Here is a 13061-nt window from a genome sequence, read left to right as displayed (position 1 = left end):
TTGAAGTTGGCTCCTGGCGTTTATTAGAGTGCTCTTTGGTGATGGATTAACCCTGTTATTGCCACTAGAAGCTACGGCAGTGGCTTTGAGGGGTTTTACACACTCAGCAGCTGTAACCAACTCTCGACTGTCAGAATGAAGCAATCTGGCAACTCTGCAGCCACCGGTTCACTTCCGCACATTCTTAACTGTTGGGTCCCCCCTTCCCCCTCAAGCATGCCCCTGCCATGTTACCTGGAATCTGTGAGCCTATCGGGGGACCCCGGACAAGCACTGGTAGGCTCTGCAGAGTAGAGGGAAGGGAGATCAGTGAATGCCGATTTGCTGATCTTCCCTTCCCGTTTGACCTGTAAAACTTCACCTCTGTCCTGGTGTCAATGTCCCCACTGTCCTTTTGTCTTTTAGACCTTGATGTTTCACTAAAAAGAACCTGTCACCAAAAAATGCATCACATTGGGGACTATTTGGCCGCTATTTGACCAGTATATATTATAGGACCAGTAGGGGTCATGAGCATAATTGTGACTGGTTTTCTTTACAGCAAACCTGTCAAGAAAAGGATGAGGATTTACATTCCTGACCTCCTTCCAAACATGTAAGCTACCTTGGCTGTTTTGACAGTACTGGCTTCAAAAGTTTCTCAATCTCCTAAAGCAAGCATGCATTGCAAGAAAGTCAAAAGAAGCGGTAATACAATAAATGAACAAAAATCACACAAGTTTACTTTAATAGTATAGACTTTATTAATTGATTTGTGAAAGAAAAAAAAAGTCCAACATTACAGTTGTAATACTAGAACCTGAGGGCATCTTAAAGGGCAAGATGATAAAAATAGATCTGTCTGTAAGGCAGCCCTTTACAAAATCACCTCAACAACATAAGGCAGTTGCAGAAAAAGTAATTTAATTGTGATTGAAGAAAGCCTGAAACAGTATTTTTGGGCGTGTTATTGTCTAAAACTCGCAGGTGCCGCATAACACAACTGACTTACATGATCAAACAATGGGGCAACAGCGTGTATTGAATGCCAAATTAGGATACTTGTTGCTTAGAAAAAAAAGACAGACACTCATATTACATCAAGCATTTATGGTGTCCATAGACACAACTGAGCACTCTAATTTACATGATCTGACCCAGTCTATTAACAGGTACTTTTGTCTGCTGGAGTGTCTCCAAGGCCAGCCATACATGGATCAAAATTGTGATACATGTAGGGGCAGGCTGGCAGATAGACTTCTGTACTAGACAGTCGGAAAATTTCCACACGATTAGCGCCGCCAGGTATACCCAGAAGTGCTGACTAGCGTATTCTGATTGGAAGGAAGAGAGGAAAGATCCCTAGTGCCGCACATCCATGGAGTCCTATGGTGGTATGAGAGAGACAACCTCAGCCTGGGATCACACCAGGCCACACCCCCAACTCAGTTCACCCTGCCCCCCGGAGCTTAGTCATGACTAAGCTCTGGGGGGCGGAGTAAACCAAGTTGGGGGCATGGCCTGGTGGGAGCCCAGGCTGAGGTTGTCTCTCTCATACCACCATAGGAGTCTGAGGATGTGCGGCATCAGGGATCTTTCCTCTCTTCCTTCCAGTGACTACAGGAGCTGGGATGAGCTCCATCCCTTGCTAGCACTCTTGCAGTGGTTGCAGCATCACTCCCACTACTCCCCATAGTGATCAAGCCTAAGCTAAACAAATCGTGGGTCATGGTTTATTCTGATGGCGGGGAAGTTCCTTGGCTGTCAAGATGCAAAGGCTCAGCAGGAGCAATTCCCCCATTCACCTCGAATGTGTGGATGGGGAAGATGGGGTCTTTTTTTTTTTCATTCAACCCACTGGTTGAACAAAACAAAAAAAAGAAAAAGAAAAAAAAAAAAAACACTAATGTATGGGCTGCCTAACCAGGAATGTTTGGCTAAGACAATTGTTTGTTATTGGCCTATAAGTGCCTATGTGGTAGATACCCCAGCTATGGCTCATCTCAAACAATATTGACTAGGCAACTTCCAACCTATGTGTTTACTCTCGTGAGAAGCCTCAGGAGATAACCAACTAGACAGCAGAGCATACATCTCACAGATGACGGTAATCTCATGGCCATGGGTACCTTTACTCATGCACACTTATTTGTCCAGTAGCAAGTAAAAAAAAAGGAAAACTGTTGCTAAACTCTTCGCATGACATGGCAGCTCAAAACTGGCAAGACTGGCTTTCTAGTAAAGAATTAGGTTGATTCTTTTCTATGGGCAACATAGTATATCTTGCATACTTTTTTACATCAATTAATCAGCATATATATTAAAGTACAGATTAAATAATATTTTGCGATTCATGACTAAATGATAAGTAGTATAATTTGCAATAAAAATACTTCATATATTTAAAGTAAAAGCACACTGCCTTGGGAATGAACGGCGTTGTGTTTACTGCATAGTAGGATCCATTACAAAAAGCTCAAGTTCATATATATATATATATGTGTTTAAATACATATGTGATTATATGTCACGTTAGGCTGAAATAAGATTTAAGGCACAAAACAAACATTAAGCAATTAAAGTAAATGACATGTTCTGTAAGAAACTGCTCGCAGAGCACCAGAGGGAAATTCAAGTAGTTCTAGATGCTGCTCTGCATCAGTTACATTCCATGGTTCCCTTTTAAGTTATTACTCTTGCTGTGAGCAGAGATGGTTCTACTGTCTACTCACTTGGACAAAGGCACTAATTCTGCATTGGTTGTGCAAGTTAAGTCCAGAATGCAGACGGCATGCATCTTTTATGTGCGCACACTTTGCAAAATCATTTAAAGAACTCTGATCTAGTAAAAAAAAAAAAAAAAAAAAGTTTAAGCTATTGAATCCAACCACTGAATATGACCATTAGAAGTGGTATTGCATTTCCTTTCAATAGGACAGCAGAATGTATCAAATAGAAGCTGTCCAATACTAGGCAACTTGACAGTTTTCCTCTCCAGCCACCAACTTCACCAGTGGCTGGCTGAAACAGAGAAGGTTTCCAGCCATTACACTGGTTTTGTTTATCCGCTCTTCAGACCTATTTAGTTATGACATGCTGACAAGGGTTTGTAGCCACTTACAGGACAATGTATTTCAAACTGCAGATGTAGTTGCCAGTTAGGGGCATGTGGGCAACTTAAAGCTTTTTACCCCAATATAAAAAAGGTTATAGACAACGGAGTAGAAGAAAGGATTGCAGTGGTCAGATCTGTGACCAGTTCCAAATGGGGCAGAGGGCTTACAACTCTGACTTCCACTACAGACTGTTGCCTCTATCCCTCGCCACCTATACTCACCAGCACATGCTCTGTGCATCTGTCTGGTAAATGAGAGAGAGATGTCCAGGAAAGGTTGGCAAGAGCCAACAGCAAACCCTGCATCTGGGTCTAAAAGCTATATGCAACATCTCTGGTTAAGGGATTTCTCGAATTATAATAGGATTATTTTAAAGCTCAACTCCAGACAAAAAAAAAAAAAAAAAAAAAACGAGGAGGATTGCTTCACCTGACAAAATATGCAACTGAATTCAGCTATATCATGTCTGCAAAGACAGATGAGGAACACTGCAAAACCAAGTGTGTGACCTCACTTTCCCCTGATTCTTCAATTACAGTTCAGCAGTACAACTTGTTCACCTTTCTGTCTCTTAACTGGACAAGGGAGCACAATATTGTTTATTAATGTTGTGGCCTTCCCTCTCATAAGAGTCCTGGAGTGCCGTGTATTATGGGTAAACAATAAAAAGAGCTTTCAGATGCCAGCATTCTTTTTCAGTTCTATTTACAGGCTTTTATTGAATATATAGCTTTATTAAAAGGTTGTCATATATTTGCCTGGAGTTCAGCTTTAAAGCTGGAATTCAGCCACTTTGTAAAATGTGTTGACATACTATGAGTTAAGTCCAATGAGGTGTATACCACACCTCTTTAAAGTTTTTCTAAAGGCAGAAGGTTTCTATGATGGGACATAAAGCCTGGCTCAAGATCAAGCCCATATGAGAAAGAGGGAGGAGCCAGCAGGGGACCCCATAAAGAAGAGGATCGGGGCTGCTCTTTGCAAAACTATTCCACAGAACAGGCAAGTATAACAGGTAATTTTTTTTTTTTTTTAAAGAATGTCCTTTACCATCACTATTATTTACATCTGACAGTTTCACAGAGCTTGGGGAGTGCAGCTATCACTACATTTCCAGGTTTCAGACAGGAGAGACATTGCTCTCTCATACAGCAGCAGCTCTGCCTGTCCCTCCCCTTCGCTGTTCATTCACAGAAGCCTATATATTCTGTGAATGCATTCAGTTAATATGAAGTGCTCTGTGATTGGGCAGGAGGAGGGGAGGGGTGGGCAAAGCAGCCTCGGGAGCTTAGACCAGAGGGTCCAGCATTGGAGCTCTGGAAGCATAGTGATAGTTATGCTCCTGGCACTCAGAAAAAACAAACTGTAAATCAAAGAGATAAGTTCACAAGGTGACATACTCCTAGGCTTAACCCCTACTAATCCACCACATTTTACAAATTAACTGAATTACTGGAGTTCATCCTTAAGTGACCATTTTAGATGGGAACAAATTTTTATTGGAGTAATTATTTACTATATGTCCAACAACACTGTTAGATTTCTTGAGCTGTATACTGAAAGAAATAGTATAAAGAGGGAGATTAACCTTTTTCTGCAATGTTAGCATAGACCCCCCTCCCTTCACTCAATAAACATGTATTTGCTCTGAGAGGCAGGTAACTTTAGGGGTTTTGAAAGAACTGATGCATGTGTCCTGCTAATACTATAAGGAATAATCCTTCAGCCCCCACAGTATGGAGGCAAAGGATTTGTAAGTGCTTACTTCAAACACTGTTTCTAGAGGCTTTTAAAGAACATGAATCAGTCTACAGTTTTTGTCATTACTCTGTTCATGGACAACTCTGAGAAATGAGAGATATGCAGTATTCCTCTGCAGCTGAAGACAGAACGTGTATCTTACTGAATGGCAAATCATTTTGTTTTCAGTTGCTGTGATCTGTTGGCTTGCAGAACAAAGCAAGTTAAGTACCACAAAATAAACAATGTAGTTTGCTATTTAGAAAATAGGGTGAGGTAATAAACAGCCTATGCAAGGCAACATTAATGTAGCGTTCATGCAGATAAATGTTTGCAGTGAAGGTTAGTGCATGTAACAGCCTCAGTGAATAGAACAATGTCAAGTACGATGTATGACCAATTCTCCTTGGACTAGCACATCATACGCTGCTCCCCCTTCGGTTGAATACAGGAACGATGTACTTATTTTCTTGCCAAGGTGTCCGAGAGCTTCTTAAGCCTTTTCTTTAACTCCAGAGGAAACTTCTCGTAGCATTTCTTGCAGACAGGTTTCATGTCAAACTCCACAAACTTGTTCCTGGGAAAGTACAACAGTGAGTTAAGCAAACATCTACAAGGTACACTGCGGCTATCAGCTTCTCCATCTACATAGGAAACAATATAGTGTAAAGTTCCAAACTTCGCAACATCTAAAGAAATTTCCTAAATATTTATTTGCACAAGCATGATTTCACGGTTATTAATTCACGGTGTCAGTGGTGGTGCTGATACATATGAGACTTTAATCCACTGAGCTCTTTGAAATGCTGTCACAAATTTACAACAAGTTTATTCAAGAAACCATATACACAAAATGTTGTATTTTAAAGCAATATAATTTACTATACTGAAACCAGAAGACAGATTTTTGCTCTTTGCCTTATTGATTATGCCTCATAGTGTGCATAAAATGTGATAAGGAGTACTGGAATAGGAAGTACCTATGTACAGTATTTCCAAAAAAAAGAGTAACAGAATGAACCATGCCAGATCATGCCATCTTCACTTTCTCCCCCTCCTCCCGCACATGCCTGCCCTAGCTTCTCTTCTGTTATTCTCCCATATTGGCTTGAATATATTTTGATATTCCAGATTTCATACCATTATTATCCATACCATAGTCTTGTCAAATTACTTGTTTTTTCCATTATGGTTGTGATACATTTACGCTTGGTCTTCCTTTGATACATTTTGACTACTTTGTTTTATGACCAATGTTGTACTCCAAAACCTTCCCACAAATACCAATAAAAACAATTAAAACAGTAACATGCCAAATCAGTTAGTAGCACAGTGGCTGGCTGGAAATATTCATTTTTTTACTACTTTAATTTGAATTATGACATTCCATGTAAACCCTTGTGAGCCATCACACTGCATAAAAATGCTAATTTCCAGCCCATGTACTGGATTAGTAAGTGACGTGACACCTTGCACACGCAGGCAGGCCACTAACCCATGTGAGCAGGGGAGAGAAGACAGTTTAGAGACAGGATCCTTTTTTCTTTTTGTCTTTTGCATCTTTTGATAACTTGGACAGGCGGCGTTTAAGCTCTTCTGGCATTTTCTCATAGCAGTGCTTGCAAGTGGGCTTTAAATCTATCTCTACAAATTTATGCCTTTGTAATTTCAGGGAAAGAAGAGGAGCAAGTGTGATAGACAAAGCAAGAGAAAGATCAGAAAACATTTTGTCTACAGTAGATAATAAACTTGACATTTTCTGTTCGGCATTTGACAAAGATTACATATAAAACACACAAACTGGAAATAAAAAACACTCCCACTCACAGAAGAAGGCAAAGCTTAAAGGGTTTGCAAACCCTTTTAAAAAAAATAAAAATAACATGGGGGAATGCCGGCCATAGACTATTTGATTCCAGCCTGTCAGATTTTTTCATGCGGTTGTTGCCAGCGGCTATAGCCATTAGAGAATAATCACTGTGTGATCTACTGGCCGGGACGGTCCCCCCCGCCAGGAGAACACAATAGCTCAGCAGGAAAGATTCCCCTATCAACACTATGTTGATGGAGGAATCAAGTGATTTTCTTTACTGCAAACAAAGGAAATCACAACAGCTATGGCCAGCTTAAGATTCTAAAGGTTTCCATCTTTAGCTGTAGCTGGGCTTTTAAATTGGATTTTTTTATATACCTGTAAATCTATTTATTGGAGTACAGTACAGGTCATCATAATGGGTGGAATATATGTTGCACCTTCAGTTGAATGGACACTAGCAAAGTAATTTCAAGTTTGAGAGACACTCCCTTATGTGAGCCTCAGTTTTGCAGGAAACAATGAAGGATTAAAAGACACAGAGGGGAGGGTCTTGGACTATATTCTAAGAAAAATTTTTTTACAGTTAAGTAAAAAAGTCCATTTTTTTTTATTGCACAGTACAGGATATGGATCTTCAATCATAGTGGATGGGATGTCCCAAACCAGTAGCTGAGGGGAGGGTAACAAATATACAGCCAACAGACCCTCAAGAAAAACCCCAAAGCCTAATAAGGGCCAAAGAGTTGAAACTACGGTCTGCAAAATTGTGGCTAAAACTGGCTTCAGCCAAAGCCTATGAGAGCTGCAGCTCTTACACAAAAAAGCTGAAGAAAGAAGTCAGAGATGTCCCTATACCTATATACTGGGTATAGCACATGGTTTGGCAAGGGAATGGAATAACAGGGGAGCAAAGTGAAGGAGTGTATGTGGAGTGGTAAGGGCACGCATTTAAGTGAACATATTATTTTTCCTTACATGGGTAAGGCACAGGTTTACATTAAATGCTGAAAACATTTTGTGGCCTTAATGTGTGACTTTTTAATATAAAAGGTCCCAGACTATGAAAGGAAAGAAAAGTGAAGGACAGAAAAGATAGGTTACTAGGAAAGGCTTAGAGAGAAATTGGTCATAAGACCCCATATGACCAGCCTCTGTTGACTTACAACAGAAGTTGCTAGCTCTCTGTCGGTCATGCTGATTTTTCAACTACATAGCAAGTCACTGGCGCAGTGCAGATATACAGGTCTGAAGCTGGTTTCCACAGGCAGCACACTTGCACTGGGTCAGCAATGTTTCACGATCAGTTCAAAATACAAACAGCAGCAGAAAGTTTGACATATATTATTGTAAAAGCATAATATAAGTGAATTTGATGTAAAATATCAATATGAGCGGATATTACAGTTGCATCATTCATATTATATCACAGATTCTGCAGAAAATCTGTTTATTAGGGCAAGGTAAAATAGTAGTAATAAAAAGAAACCATTCTTCAGTGCACAGTAATAAGATCAGTGGTCTGGCTAACTGTTACTGGTTGCTACCTAGTCTCTGTATGGCAAATAAAACTGCCAATGTATAAGCAGCAACATTATTGATGATTAAGCAATACTTTGGTGCCATCAAACAATTAAGGATTGGTGTCTGCAGACAGGTTTTCAGTTTAGAGTAGAATAATATGTAGAGCGCTTTAGGCACCCCCTCCCCCAGGACATACAAATTAATAGTGATCAAAAGGAAGCCTCAAGTTATATCAGACTGTATCTAGATATGAATATCATATAACATTGTACATAAACACTCAACATACCCAATTGTGCTGATCACCCAATTATCAAAAAGAAGAATAGCTACTCAATGGTTTCTATCAAATAAGCACATAAAACATCACTAACTAAAACATTATTAATATCACGGACAGCACAGTGGCTAAATGGTTAGCAATTCAGCAGCACTAGGGGCGTCAGTTCAAATCCCAACCACGACACTACATGCCTGGAGTTTCCATGTTCTCCCTGTGCGGGTTACGTCCAGGTACTCAGGTTTCTTCCCACTCCCCAAAGACATGCTGGTAGGTTAATTGGTTCCTGTCTAAATTGGCCCTACTATGTATGAATGTGAGATAGGGACCTTAGACTGCCTTGGGGGCAGGAACTGATGTGAATGTACAGTATGTAAGTAAATCACTGCGTAAATTGATGTTGCTATATGAGTACCTGTAATAAAGAAGTCTGTAAATAATAAATATCAAATCTCGAGGGACGTATCAAAACTAAAGGATAAAAAGACACCCATTAAATTAACATGCACAGTGTGGTAGAGATCCCTTTCTTTGGGAACTGTTCCTATGTATACCAGTATAAGATTTAGGTGGATGTTTTTTTGATCTACTATATATGCTTAATGTCACCCCAGGGTCCTGCTACAGTTGTGCCCATAAGTTTACATACCCTGGCAGAATTTATGATTTCTTGGCCATTTTTTAGAGAATATGAATGATAAACACAAAATCTTTTCTTTCACTCATGGTTAGTGTTTGGCTGAAGCCATTTATTATCAATCAACTGTGTTTACTCTTTTTAAATCATAATGGCAACAGAAACTACCCAAATGACCCCGATTAAAAATTTACATACCCTGATGATTTTGGCCTGATAACATGCACGCAAGTTGATACAAAGGGATTTGAATGGCTATTAAAGGGTAACCATCCTCACCTGTGATCTGTTTGCTTGTAATTAGTGTGTGTGTGTGTGTGTGTATAAAAGGTCAATGAGTTTCCAGACTCCTGAGAGACCCTTCCATCTTTCATCCAATGCTGCACTGACGTTTCTGGATTCTGAGTCATGGAGAAAGCAAAATAATTGTCAAAGGATCTGTGGGAAAAGGTAGTTGACCTGTATAAAACAGGAAAGGGATATAAAAGGATATCCAAGGAATCGAGAATGCCAATCAGCAGTGTTCAAACTTTAATCAAGAATAGGAAAATGAGGGGTTCTCACAATAAGGAGGCACTTGAAGAAAGATGGGCTGCATGGTTGAGTCGCCAGAAGAAAGCCATTACTATGCAAATGCCACAGTATCCTGCTTACAATACGCCAAACAGCACAGAGACAAGCCAAAACAGCGCAGACACAAGCCTCAAACTTTCTGGCACAAAGTCATTTGGAGTGATGAGACCAAAATTGAGTTTTTTGGCCACAACCATAAACGCTACATTTGGTGAGGAGTCAACAAGGCCTATGATGAAAGGTACACCATTCCTACGGTGAAACATGGAGGTCGATCGCTGATGTTTTGGGGATGTGTGGGCTACAAAAGGCACAGGAAATTTGGTCAGAATTGATGGCAACATGAATGCAGTAGGTTATCAAAAAATACTGGAGGAACATTTGCATTCATCAGCCAGGAAGCTGCGCATGGGACGTACTTGGACATTCCAACATGACAATGATCCAAAACACAAGGCCAAGTCGACCTGTCATTTGCTACAGCAGAATAAAGTGAAGGTTCTGGAGTGGCCATCTCAGTCTCCTGACCTCAATATCATTGAGCCACTCTGGGGAGATCTCAAAAACGTGCAGTTCATGCAAGACACAGCCCAAGAATTTCCAGGAACTGGAGGCTTTTTGCCAAGAGGAATGGACAGCTTTACCATCTGAGAAGATAAAGAGCTTCATCCACAAATACCACAAAAGTCTTCAAGCTGTCATTGATGTTAAAAGGGGTAATACACAGTATGAGCACAACTGTATATACCAATGAGCTTTAACGGGCATCGGTGTCCATTTCGTTTTGATACTTCTATCAAGATTGATTTTGTTGGCACATATTTTAGTTTAATTTAAATTATTTTCGTTTGTAATCTGTAGATGCTTTATTTTGAGAGGAAACAATTTTTCTTTACTGATAATTGGTTGCTCAGCATAAGTGCCTATGCTGTGTGTTTTTGTACATTATAGGTTATGATGCACATTTAAATACAGTTTGATATAATTTGAGGTTTCCTTTGATCACAATTATGAGCTTAAAATTCTATACATTGGTTACAAATCAGGGGATGTGATTATATATATATATATATATATATACATATACATATACATACATACATACACACACACCTATTTTTAAGATTTATTTAGTATATCTGAGGGGACACCTAAAGCACTGTACATATTGGTATACTCTTTCTAGGTATTTCCCCCTTTTTCTCTTTGCTCTTCCCTTTACCCCTTTTTCAGTTGTGGGATTTTGAGGATACTTTCTCCTTCTGATTGGTTTCTCCCTTAGAACTATGTATCTCCCCATTTATAAGTTTTCAGTTTTGTCTAGTGCAATGCAAGAGACAAACAGTTTTGTAAAATTATGCATTCATAGGTCTTTATACAAGCTTTTTTAAAAAAGAACAATGACTGTCACATTTGGGGGAGGACACCATGGTTATGATTTAATATATGTAATAAAATACTTACTTGAGTGTTAACTTGGTGTTGCAAGTAGAACACGCAAAACAGTTCACACACCATGCCTTGTTCAGAGCAGAGACAACTACAACCAAAAAGAGGCGCATATCATCACCTTAATGCTTTCTTGCTTAGTAATGGTTCTTATAACAAAAATAATACATATATCCAAAAACATTGTAATAACATTTTACCTTTGTGTTTTTAACCACTTAAGGACCGAGCCTCTTTTTGAGATTTGTTGTTTATATAGTTACATAGTTAATAAGGTTGAATAAAGACACCAGTCCATCCAGTTCAACCCGAGTGAGTGTGGGTGTGTGTCTACAATTGTCCCTATCCCTCTACATTGTGTCTCATTAAGATGCTCATCTATTATTATTTATTTAAGGTACCCATATAGCGCTGTCAATTTACGCAGCGATCCACATACATCGCACACTCACATCGGTCCCTACCCTCAAGGAGCCCACAAACCAAAGTCCCCAAATCACACCCATATACCAAGGCCAATTTTTGGACAGAAGCCAATTAACCTATCAGCATGTCTTTGGAGTGTGGGAGGAAACCGGAGTACCCGGAGGAAACCCACGCAGGCACAGGGAGAACATGCAAACTCCAGGCAGGTAGTGTTGTGGTTAGGATTTGAACCAGCGACCCTTTTTACTGCTAGGCGAGAGTGCTACCCACTACACCACAAGTTAAAAACATTTTTTTTTTTGCTAGAAAATTACCTAGACCCCCAAAGTTTATATATTTTTTTTCTAACACCCTAGAGAATAAAATGGCGGTCGTTGAAATACTTTGTCACATCGTATTTGTGCAGCGGTCTTACAAGCGCACTTTTTTTGGAAAAAATACACTTTTTTGAATAAAAAAATAAGATAACAGTAAAGTAAGCCCAATTTTTTTTTTTATATTGTAAATGGTAATGTTACGTCGAGTAAATTGATACCAAACATGTCACGCTTCAAAATTGCGCCCGCTCGTGGAATGGCGACAAACTTTTACCCTTAAAAATCTCCATAGGCGACGTTTAAAAAATTCTACAGTTTGCATGTTTTGAGTTACAGAGGAGGTCTAGGGCTAGAATTATTGCTCTTGCTCTACCGATCGCGGCGATACCTCACGTGTGGTTTGAACACCGTTTTCATATGCGGGCGCTACTTACGTATGTGTTCGCTTCTGCACGTGAGCTTGGCGGTACAGGGCGCATTTAAAAAAAAAATTTTCTTCTTATTTTTCCTTTTATTTTTACACTGTTCTTTAAAAAAAAGTGTCACTTTAATTCCTATTACAAATAATGTAAACATCCCTTGTAACAGAAAAAAACATCACAGGACCTCTTAAATATGAGATCTGGTGTCAAAAAGACCTCAGATCTCATATTTATACTAAAAAAAAAAAAAAAAAAAAAAAAAAAAGTTGTCATTTAAAAAAAAATAAATGGCCCTTTAAGAGCTATGGGCGGAAGTGACTTTTGACGTCGCTTCCGCCCTGAAATGTTATGGAGACGGGTGGGGGCCATCTTACCCTCACTCGTCTCCATGTCAAGCAAGGGGAACATCCGATTGCCTCCGCCGATGACTCCGGTAAGCAGCGGAGGGAACGGGAGCGAGGCGGAAGGGCCCCCCCCCCCCCCCGTTAAAAGTGATCTTGCGGTGAATCCGCCACAAAGACCACTCTTATCGGAAGGCGGACCACCAACCAAAGAAGAGGATACCGGGGTTATGGCAGCTACCTGTTGCCATAACAACGATATTCCTCTTCAAACTTAGGACGTATATCGGCATGCGGCAGTCCATAAGTGGTTAAAAATAGGATTGAAGACAAAACCTTTTTTCTATTTTGGATAGAGTAAGAGAGGGTTATATCACACTGTCAGTATACCCCCCCCCCCCATCTGTGTCCCATTGGGGAGATTTGCTATCACTTCCTGCCCCT

General features: G+C 39.9%; 1 protein-coding gene across 4 annotated transcripts in view; it reads right to left on the bottom strand.

Annotated features, from left to right (window-relative positions):
- Nucleotides 1-719: 719 nt before the first annotated feature.
- Nucleotides 720-13061, bottom strand: part of LIMS1 (LIM zinc finger domain containing 1) — an 86598-nt gene continuing 74256 nt past the window's right edge. For 3 of the 4 annotated variants that reach the window (XM_073614804.1, XM_073614803.1, XM_073614802.1), the window contains exons 9-10: nucleotides 11127-11202; nucleotides 720-5412 (exon numbers count right to left, since the gene is read on the bottom strand). In XM_073614804.1, the coding sequence (XP_073470905.1) occupies nucleotides 5298-5412; nucleotides 11127-11202 (191 nt within the window). In that variant the 3' untranslated portion in view covers nucleotides 720-5297. Of the gene's footprint in view, nucleotides 5413-5458; nucleotides 6494-11126; nucleotides 11203-13061 lie in introns of those variants that run through there. The other variant, XM_073614805.1, reaches the window with a different exon arrangement.

Source organism: Aquarana catesbeiana, linkage group LG02, assembly GCF_042186555.1.
Source record: "Aquarana catesbeiana isolate 2022-GZ linkage group LG02, ASM4218655v1, whole genome shotgun sequence".
Taxonomy (NCBI): domain Eukaryota; kingdom Metazoa; phylum Chordata; class Amphibia; order Anura; family Ranidae; genus Aquarana; species Aquarana catesbeiana.
Note: the sequence above shows the minus strand (reverse complement) of the source record. Positions and strands in the feature narration are given on the sequence as shown.